This window comes from Lagopus leucura, unplaced genomic scaffold (assembly GCF_019238085.1).
Source record: "Lagopus leucura isolate 7727_CA_CO unplaced genomic scaffold, USGS_WTPT01 Super-Scaffold_100157, whole genome shotgun sequence".
Lineage (NCBI taxonomy): Eukaryota > Metazoa > Chordata > Aves > Galliformes > Phasianidae > Lagopus > Lagopus leucura.
The window spans coordinates 31771810-31783039 of NW_024962334.1; the positions used below are offsets into that span (position 1 = coordinate 31771810).

Genomic DNA, 11230 nt, shown 5'->3' on the forward strand with positions numbered 1-11230 from the left:
CTCTATAAGTCATCGGTAACAGTGTTGGAATTTGCTTTTGACCATTCTGATGGCATTAGCTACTCTGTCACCCATTCCAAAATGAATTGGGAAGAAGCACAACAATCCTGCAAGAGCAATTCCTCAGAACTTGCTAGCATTTTAGACCCATATAGCCAGTCACTACTGTTCTTAATTGCACAGGAATATGGGCAGCCTATGTGGATTGGTCTTAACAGCTACATGGTAAGAGCACGTGCATTACAGACAGTTAAGCTTGCATGTACAGGTCTTACTGAATGATCTCAGCTTGAAATCTATAGCAATTTCTGACAGCATATTTCTTAAAGCAGCATGTTATGTCAGTGCATTACCTGTCTGTTATGTTGTTCATCAAAAAGGACTCAGAGGAGATTCTAATGAACTATGAACTCTCGAAGGTGCTTTAGCACAAGGAAATACTCCTGCAAGCCAGTACCTAATAAAGTTGTGTATGGAATCATTAAAGTGTCTAAGTGATAAACTGTGAAATCTCCCCCATCATAAACTTATTTTAATCCAATAGGTATACCAGAAATGATATGTAGGGGTACACCCTGCCCTCCTCTCATGTTTTTATCTACCTCAGACATTTGTGACGTGGTATCTCTAGTTGTATATCAGAAATCTATGAATGATGATTTTTTTTTTTAATGTATGTGTTTATGTTCACAAATAATTATCTTAGACAATAACTATTTGTGGTTAGCAGTAAAAAAATACAATCCTGAAAAGAATGAAGGGCAAAAATTGTATAAAGGAATCTGTAGCCCGTATAATATGGTAATTGCACATACTGGGCAATGAAAGTATTCTTCCTGGTGTAATTTTTCTCATTAAAAATTTAGAATATTATAGGGAAAAAAACTAATCTCTGTCTTCGAGATGTATGTGCCAACTATATGACGTAGGAGGGTGAACATTTGGATGTTAGGTGCATTTTGACATGGTGCGCTCTTCTACATGAATCACAGTCACGATACCACAACCAAAGTGATAGCAATCAGCATTGCTTATTAAGAACACATTCACCCACAACATGCAGACATTTTGGGTGGAGATACCAACTTTGTCTTCACTCATGTTTCCCTTCCTTTTTTTTTCATTCCATATCTCCATACTCAAAAAATATTCTGAATTAATGTTAGATACTTTTTGGATGACTGAAAGAAAATTACCCTGCAATCATGTATGTGTGTAACAGACACTGCACATCTTGTTGCAGTTAGCAAGAACAAAAAAGTGGTGATTGTAAGCATTTGAATCCATACTGGTTACATGAGAGTCCTCTATGAACCCTGTGTAGTAGGTTTATGAGTCTCAGTATCCTTGAAATTACTGCATGCATTTTGCTTCCAGACAGAGGGCAAGTATCATTGGATTGACAGATGGAGATTAGTTTACAGCAAGTGGTCCAGCGGGGAACCAAAACAGACATTAGCATGTGTCTACTTAGATACTGATGGAACCTGGAAAACAGCTTCATGCGAGGAGAAACACTTTTCCATCTGTAAGAAGTCAGATGGTGAGCAATTTAACATGTTTTAGCTAGAGGGTGTGAGGATCTACCAACTGTGCTAATATAACAAACCACCTTGTTTTATGCACTTGTATATCAGAATACATAAGCAGCTAACTAACACACTGTGGTGGAAATACTGAGTCATGTTCCGAAACAGTGATTCAGCACCTGGTGGGAAGGCAGGGCCAGCCCAGAGGATCTCAGGTGTGTGCAATGCACCTGAGTGATTGGAAGGGGTGCAGCCAGGATCCACCCCCTTCCCAGACCTCATTTAAGGGTTGGCAGTAGAGGTGAGGGTATCTCTTGCCAGAAATCCCTACGTGAGGCCTTCTGATGGTAAGCAGCTCTTTTTTCCTTCATTTCTGTATCTCTGGGTGATGCGTTTGGGCTCGTTACCATTTATTGTAGCCAAAGAATTTGCCATCCTGCTATTATTATCCCATTATAGTATTACACACGTTAAGTGTTGTTGGGAATTCTTTCCAGAAATAAATAAATTCATAATAGTCATTACCAGAACCCTAAGAAATCAAGACTTTGAGTACTCATTGATTTCTTAGCCACTCAGAAGCTTCATTCATGAAGTTCTGTACACAGTTTGGGGCATCAGAGATTGAAAACACTGCTGTTCAAATAAAGGAGGATTATAATTGAGGTTCTGCAAATGACTAAAATAAAGTGCTAAGAGAAATGCATTAATTAATTAAAAAATGGTGGGAATAATTTATCTAAACAGGTGATCAAATTTAAATATTGAAAACCAACCCTAAAGAAATTGAGTTTAATTATTTTTATATATGATATGAGTTGGAAAAGGAGTAACAGAACTACAGGAAGAAAAACTTGATTTTAACAAATACAAAGCCTTTACCAAACACAGGATAAAATACAGAAAACACAAATTAAAAACGGGTCAGAGAATTTCTATCACTGGAAATAGCTAGGAATAGCAATGACAAACATCTGTTCTAAGTAAGATGTAATTATATATCAACTTGTCAGCTGTGAGCATATGGACAAAGTACATAACTCACTGAAGAAACTTCTAATTTTATGGTTCAGGTAAATATTCTTGTTTTCTTCAATATTATGGAAGATATTGAACTATTAGAAAATGAAAAATTGCATGCCAAATCACATCTCCTGATGCTGTAATTTGACCAAAAAAAAAAAAAAAAAAAAAATCATTGGAGTTTATACATAATATCCCTTTCCACTTCAATATTATGGAAATCTAATTTGTGAGTTGAATGTTCCTTAACAAGGGGAGAAGTAGGCTGAGGAAGACTCACAGGAAGAAAATGCGATTTGGCAGAGCATTTAATTTTCTTTCCATGTGAATTTATCTTCTCATCCAAAATCTTCCTAATGTATTGATCACTATGGAATTTATTTAGTATACAGTTTAATAAAAACTCTGCAAGCTGTGTTAAGTTATAACCCTTTCATTCACAACTACAGTTTCTAGTAGAAGGTTTTGATCCTGTCAAGAACTGAGGAAGTCAGAAACTATTTTTAAAGTAACAGTTTTAACTAATCAGGCGGACATTTATGCCAGAAACCCAGTTGGATATTTATTGACTTATTCACGACAAAAATGTTAATTACAGATAATTCATGCTGCTTATACTGTATCTTCTTCATCACCTTGACACATAAAAGAAGTCAAGTAAGCTCTCAAACAAAGCCATACTCAAGCTCTTATTAGAACATGCTTCAGTTCTCTGATGACAAACCTAATATAGGATTTTTTAAAAATATTTTCTTACTTGTGTAATGGGGAAAAAAAATAACAACTTCCAATACCCATCTCTTACTAGTAACAGCCCCTACTGAGCCCCCTCAGCTTCCTGGAAAATGCCCTGAATCAAAAGGACACAAATCTTGGATACCTTTCCATGGTCACTGCTACTACTTTGAGGCTGTCAGGAAAAAAAGCTGGTCTCAAGCTCGTCGGGAGTGTGCCCAAGTAGGTGAGTGTTGTGTTTTAGAAGGAATGAAGATGCAGTGAAATTCATAAAATAATGGGTGATAATTATATGAATGCCTTATATTACTTCAAAACTTCAAATGATGCTTTTAGATGGCACTGTTTAATAGTTTAATTTGAATGTCTGCACAATAAATGAGATTGAGGAGTCATCTGGATTCGTGAGTCAGTAAAACATACTCACTGTGTCCTGCTCTGCAAGTACTCCCTGCTGTCAGCTGTAGTGTGGGGAAAAGAGCTCTATGTGGATTAGGGTCAATGTTTTATTCCACGTCTCAGATTTCTTTTCACTTTTAACTGGGCATTGTTGTGAAACAGCTTACATTTCAGTGTAAGAATAGGAGAAATCATGCATTGACATTGTATTTCTGAGTGGTATTCTTTTTTAATTGCAAGTAGCCTAGTAGCCAGAAGGAAAAATTGCATTGAACATTTGTGCATACTGTAGGTTCCTACACTTCTGCAGCACATACTACCCATGGCAAAGTCAGGTAGGTGATTTCCTGGTGAGCGTAACACGCATGTCTGAATTAGTACTGCTAGGGGCTTTGTAACAACTTCTGGGTGCAGAATCATACAATCATCAAGATTTGAAAAGAATTCCAAGGTCATCTAGTCTAACTGAACACCTTCACAATTCAAGTACTGCTAAAATCACTGCCCAGCCACTGGCAAGTGACGGAGCTGTAGTGACAGGATGCGTGGTGCTGAAAACATCCCACGTATTGCTTTCAGCCTACCTGCAGTCTGGAGCGTGGTTGGATCTATCCAAAAGTGTTGAAAGAGAGCAACTTGTCTTCTCTAAATTGCAAAAGGCTAAACAAAAAATCTCTGTCTTACTGACTTGCAGCCACAGATAACTCATGCTCAATATACAATATAGCATTACAATAACCATAACAGGACTTGTGAATGTTACTTGAATCAGTAATATCTTCCAGTATCTTCTTTTTTTTTATTTAAGCTGTAAAAAAAGGAGATGTGATGTATGCATTAATACTTTTCAGCTGCTGACTTGGTATCTGTAGGAGACTATACCGAAGCAAACTTTCTGGCAGAAACCATTAAGATACTTCATGGAAAATCTCCAAACTTTTGGATAGGTCTAAAGAGGGATGACAGAGGTAACATCTTCATTTTTTAATCATGTATTACAATATAATACAAAATTATTATACGTTGTTAAGAAGAAAGCAAAAATCCATATTAGAAAACAACATAAAAATCAAATATGTTTATTTCGTGCTTACATCACATGTTTACATACACTTAGAACTGTAGCAGAAACAATTATCCATGTTAAAATTTGCTGTTTTCCCTGTCACAACCTGTTCTATGTCATTGTTTTATACATATACACTTATTTTAAACATCAGAACAATGGGTATGGACAGACAAGTCAGAATTGGATTTTGTCAACTGGCAAATTGGGGAGCCTACAAACAGAATGCATAAAGACTGTGGAGAAGTATGTGCATTGACTGGGTTCTGGAACACCAACGTCTGTTCTTTCAGAAAAGGATATATCTGTAAAAAAGCAAAAAGTAAGTAACAGTTCTAATGTATTGAGGCTAATAATGTCTCAAAATGTATTTAAATTACACCTTGTAAAACATGTAAAAATATAAAATATTACAAGCTCAAGTGTAAAACCAGCAAACAACAATAGCAGCACTCTGCTGCCAAAATATTGAGGCCTCAGGGACAGCAGGATATTCCATGTGGATTCTGACTGCCTCATCATAAGGCTGCAGCTCTAAGTCCTGTAAAACTGCCATCAGCAGCTCCATGCAGCTCTCAAGAATACTTCAGATACCTATGTTTAACCAAAAGAACAAAGACTTCTCATTTTTTAATAAAAAGGTAGTTTTCCTTAGATCTTTCCATCAAATATCGCACCATCTAAGTTCAAAAGCAGCAATTCTTGTTTCATTTCAATGGACTACTTTCTCAAAAAATCTTGTTCTGATGAATGCAATGCAGACTCTGTCTGATGCTGTATTTGGTGATTACTTTCATTGCTGTCCTTTGAACTGATGATTTGAGGACTGAGTGACATGGGAATCTATGTCGTCAATCTTTAGCAGTGTGAAGTCACATTTAATAAAATGCTGATTGTGTCTTGATGCAAGAATGATCACCTGCTAGAAAATTCAAAGGTCTGATAGCTGAATGACACTAAATGAAAGTGGTAAATAACAAGACCATTTGGTGTTGCAGACTTCATACTTTTGTTCACCTTTCACTTACCTGATAAATTTAGGAAGTGCAATTACAGTAGGGACTACATCCACAAGGAATAGCTGTCTCCAGCAGAAAAAGGCTAAGCTGGCAGATCACATTCAGCTCAATATCCTCATTATATGTTTCTAACTTACAAGATCTCCATTCATGAAATGTTTCTGCTTCTGAAAATGCCTAAAAAAGAATACAGATCGTGTGGGCAGTTTCTCAGAAATAAACACATTTGAAAATCCTTGTGGAAGTAGAAGAAATTCAGCTATAATCTCATTTCTTGTTGGCTAGTATCAGATGCTCTTAGTAGAATGCTTGATATTTCTTCTAGAGGTTGCATGTGCTTAGTTCTATCTCCCTGAGAGGGCAGGTGGGTTTGGGGCAAATTCTCAGGAACATCTGGTCTTAGAAAGTTTAAATTTCTTCCCTTTTTTTGAGCATTCAGAATAATTGTTTTCTTTTCCTTCTGAAAGCTGCGGAAAAGATAGACATGTCACCTGAAAATAGAGGTAAGTTGACTTACTTTTCAGTGAAAGATATTCAAATAGAACATGAAAATAATAAAATAGTTTCCAAATACTAATTTTGAGAGTGCCTAAAAATAAAAGTTCTGTAAATTTAATTCATATCTAGAGGCAGGAAATAAGGTAATTCTGAATTAAACTCTTTTTTGGTCAAACTTGTCTAATTGTAATTTATTCAGTTGTGTGAATGGAGAAACCCAATGTGTTGAACAGAAAATATACATCTGTATCCATTTTTCTGACTTTGTGTTAAAGAAATTTTGTTTATGATTGGATTCTGAAATCTGTTAAGATTGAAAGTTCTGATTCTATTTCACTAATTTACAGGACAGAAAATGGAGACAGTGCTTTCTACTGGCATCATATGGCTGTTTGTTTTATTAGCCCTTTTTATAGTTGGAGCTGTAAGTGCAGTTTACTTCTATTTGAGGAACAAAGGACAAAACCAAAGAAGTATTTCAGCCAGAATGAGTGGATCAGAAGCAGCAGTGGATATCCAAGGAAATGATGCATATACCAACAAGTAGTCTGACAAAATACCCATAAGTTCCAAAAAAACAAAAACCAATCTATGCAACTATTACTCAAATCTCATGGCAGCTTCGTGTTTTTCCACACAAATAATAGTCTTATCCCTTCACAAATACAAAGCTAATGGATTTATGTAAACATGCACACACATATAGATATGTTCGCCAAAATGTTTCAGTTTGTTGTTTAGTATGAAGAGTACAGCTGTTTTTCACATAAATGAGTGTGGCTGAGAAGAGTCGGGGCAAACCTATGATGTTTACTGTATGAAATTGTTTATTTAACTCATTTCTCTTTTTGCTTTTGCATATGAAGGAAATAATTACTCCTATCTTTTTATAACTTTTCCTGTTGTACTGCTTCGGTGTTATTTAGACTATGAAGGAAAATGCTGCTTATTATCTTTTCATTAATGTAAAACCTACTACCATACTTGTCTCTGTGAGTTACATATTGTCTCCTTACGAATAAGTAAATACATAGATGAAATGCAATTGAAGATTCCTGTAGAAAGATTCCTGGTCTAACTGAAAAGATTTCTGATCAGAACTTTGGGAACAGTTGTGTCATTCTCTACAACCTTGCACTTCTGGATAATTCTGTAAATATTACAATTTTTCCCCAAGGTTCAAATCAATACAACAAGAGGTGATCTTTCTGTTGGGTTTTACTTCAGTGACTATGTTTATGCAATATTGATGCCTCTTTTAAAAAAAATCTACACAGGTGTGATAAATAGCTACATTATATTGCAATAAAGTTATCTTATAATTCATTAACTAACTTTCCGGTTTAGAGGAATAAAATCACTTCTATGCTTTTGAAACAAAATTCTTCCACCCCTATTGTAATTTCATTTGTTAACATACTCCATTAGATTCCTTTTCAGAGATTTTTTTCAACTGCATGCAGTAGCAGTGTTTTCTTCCAGGCAGTCAATCATTCTGCATGTTTCTCATGCCCACTGAGTTATGGAGACATCTTGCTCCAAGCTTCTGTAGGGCACCTGGCAAACAGAAGGACTCAAGAAAAGAAGTGTATGAAGAAGCTAGAGCAAAGGAGCTTCTACCAAGTATCTGTAAGGAGAAACAGATGCTCTCTCAGAACTGTCTGTAAGAGCTGTAGTCAGGATTTCCTGTGTTTAAGATGACTGACAAAAATGTTAAAATTCTTATTTAAATGGAGTAAGTTGTACATGTGGAATAGGTTTATGCATCAGAATATACGTTTTTTTGTCTGACTGGCTTGAGAACACATTTGTATTATCCTTATAATTGGCCTTGTATTATCCTTATAATTGGCCTCTTCTCTAGGTAGCTAGTAAACAATAAAGTAAAAATACTATTGTTAGCGACTTAGAATGGAAGTAGCTCCTTGCTTCAGCTGTTTTATCAAGGCATCGCATATTTGGTATCAGATGTTTTTGCCTGAGCTTTCATTTCTTCTCTTACACTCCTTTGTTGGATGGATGCCTTATTCTACAGCTTTGGCTGAGTTTGTAGGGAAGGCTCTCCAATCACAGATATCGAAGGACATATCTAGATTATAAGACTTTTCCCTTTCTAGTATGTCTGTGTGACTGTATTTAATGAAGAGAAGTGGTAAAAACACCCACCACCAAAAATTACAGATTATTTAGAGAGATTAAAAATGCAGTAAATCAAAAGTAAATTCTATAATTAATGCTCTTTAAATACAGGAGAAAGCCCTGAAATAAAAACACATAAGAAAAAATTCCTGATTTGATATAGTGAATCCTATAATCCCATCACTCCTGTGATGAAAAAGGAGTCACAGTTATTCTCAAGAGGAAATAGGAAATAACTGAGGACTTTGGATAAAAATGGAAGGAGAAAAACACCACCTGTTTCCCACTGAGACGACTAAAGATTAAATTGTTTCCGGATACGTGCTACAGGAATCTGGGAATAAACAGTTACACTTGTCTTTTTGGATGAGCAAAGAATGAAAGTGCTTTTCCTGTTTTATTCTTAAAAGCAATTCAGGCTGCAGAGTCTTACAGTATATATGTCCATGTCAGACAGCCCTATAAATTGAAATTATTTTCCCAAAAGGAATAATGCTTTTTTAGGAAATGCATGATAGAAAAGACTTATTTTTTTCTGTTAAAGTTATTTGCAAGTTTTATGGTCTGTACCCATAAAAACTGAGCTCATAGCGCAAGCATTCTAGTCAAACTCAGCACCACCTGTGAGCTCCTAGGAAGAACCATGGCTGGTACTGCATCTGTGCTAGAAGTAAGAAGAGCTCAATGATCAGGCTGCTTTGCATGCCAAGCACCAGGATTATCTTTAGAAAATTATTTGGTATAGATCTTTACAACTATTTTGTAGTTGAATTGAACATCACATCTCAACAAGACATGGGTATAATCATGGGCTAGGTATAGATTATGTTGTTGATCCCCTGCAAGAAACAGAGAAGCTGCAAAGTCTTGCTCCTGACTCAGAAAAGGGAAAGAGAAAAGCATCCTGGTGAGAAAAGCAATGAAAATGGGTGTGGGCAGAATGAACTAGTGCAGCAGGTCTGTGTCCACCCAAGGGATTGCGAAAAAGGCCAAAGCTCTGCCCAGAGCTGCTCATGTTAAATAGGTAGTCATCATTTACTGGCAGCATGGAATGGCATTGCCGTAGTAAGGACGGCCTGTTCATTCAAGCAAGAACAGACACTGGGACAGGGATCTGTGTGTCAGGAATACTCCAATTCCCCTACACCTCTTTTTTGAACTATTTACTGTTTGAACTGACACCTTACTGAACACCTCATCCATAGTTCAGACACAAAAGATTATTGCATAAGATTATTGCGCACTTGGTTAAACTACATAGGACAGAGTCACTCCTTCCTGTGCATTATCTCACTGTCCAAAACAGATGGTCTGCCTGTTTCTCTTCAAAAAGGCCTGTATATGCAGTTCTGTGCCTGGGACATGAAAAAATACTGCTTACTATGAATGTCTCAGTTAAAATTAGCTTTGTCATGGGGGAGAGAAGACATACTGCCCCTGCTGTTAAACATAAGCATTTATACTGGAGCATGTGTGTGTGTGCGTGCATAACTGCTCCCCTTGCTTTTATAGATATTTCTTGGTTTTCCTTACCAGTTTTTGAAGGATACCTTCTCTGGAAGTACACTGTGATCAATTTGTGGCAGGAAAATATCACTCAGCAATGGAAATAGAGTAGCATTGCAGGACGCAGTTGGTTTTATCTGTATATAATGTGAAGGGAGGAGCTGTGCCAAACAGTGAACACTGAAGAAGAAAGGATGACGTGGTATTGTAAATATGGGAGAAGGAATGGTGACTCAAAAACAGCAGCATGTAGTCTGCTTGGGACTTATTAATTACACTGCTTGTAAGTTTTGAAGTTAGAACCAAGTGAACATACAACTGCTGTAATGACGTCAGTGAAACGAATCATAGGCAACTCTGATCCCAGTAGCTTATGCTCACAGAATAAACAGGAATTGCAGAAACATTTTTTTTTCTCACTGTACAACACATGAAAATATTTAGGATTTTTAAGAACTGATATTCCTTCACAAACAGTTGTTACTATGCATTTTAAATAAGCTTCTCCTTGTTCCCTACTTCTCCACCCAGAATAAATTTTTATAGAGAGGAAAAAATTTAGCGATTGAAGACTTTTATATGGTATTAAAGACGATCATAATGTTCCTTTCTGGAAAACAGGAAGTTGAGACATGCTGCAGCTGCTGCATTCTTGACTGCTTTAACATAAGACAAAGACATGCCCACAAAAGAAGAATACAGAAGATGGAGTATACAAATATTACTGCACGTAATTACTGCAGCTATTGCAGTTATACCATCCAGCAATTTAAATCTGCTTCTGCTTTCCTTACAGCAATGCTGTAGAGATGTTGTATATGCAGTATATACGTATATGCATATGTTGTATATTCATTCAAGCAGATTCCTTTTTAAACAAGTTGATTGTTTCAATATTAGGAAAGAGAAGAAACATGACAAGGAAGAAAAAAAGGCACAAGAGGAAGAAGATGGTATAAAGGAATTTCACTTTCCCAGTTACTTTGAGCTCAGAGCAGTAGAGACAGATGCACTCATACCTTCCAAGAGGTAGACACACAATAGCATAACAGTGAATCACAAGTCTTTGGAGATTGTAAATACAGTACCAAGGATACCAGGATGATGAAATTTAGCTCTCTCCTACTTGGTATCTTTCAAACAGAAGACCATAAAATGAGTGATCAAACAATTCATCTTGTTATTTTTTTTCCTTGTTATCAATTATGCATGCAGTAATTTTAATTAATTCTTTTTTTATTCTGCTACCTGTTTGTTTACAGTTATTGTCAGTTATTGTCAGGAAGCATCAGTGGAACAATAATTTTTGCTGATCT

General features: G+C 36.2%; 1 protein-coding gene across 1 annotated transcript in view; it reads left to right on the forward strand.

Annotated features, from left to right (window-relative positions):
- The window catches only part of LOC122189258 (macrophage mannose receptor 1-like), a 38133-nt gene extending 26903 nt beyond the window's left edge, over positions 1–11230 (forward strand). The window contains exons 25-31 of the mRNA XM_042888235.1: positions 1–225; positions 1378–1543; positions 3361–3513; positions 4538–4654; positions 4907–5074; positions 6239–6274; positions 6617–11230. The exon at positions 1–225 is cut by the window's left edge and continues 9 nt beyond it. Coding sequence (XP_042744169.1) covers positions 1–225; positions 1378–1543; positions 3361–3513; positions 4538–4654; positions 4907–5074; positions 6239–6274; positions 6617–6816 — 1065 coding nt within the window. The 3' untranslated portion in view covers positions 6817–11230. The remainder of the gene's footprint in view (positions 226–1377; positions 1544–3360; positions 3514–4537; positions 4655–4906; positions 5075–6238; positions 6275–6616) is intronic.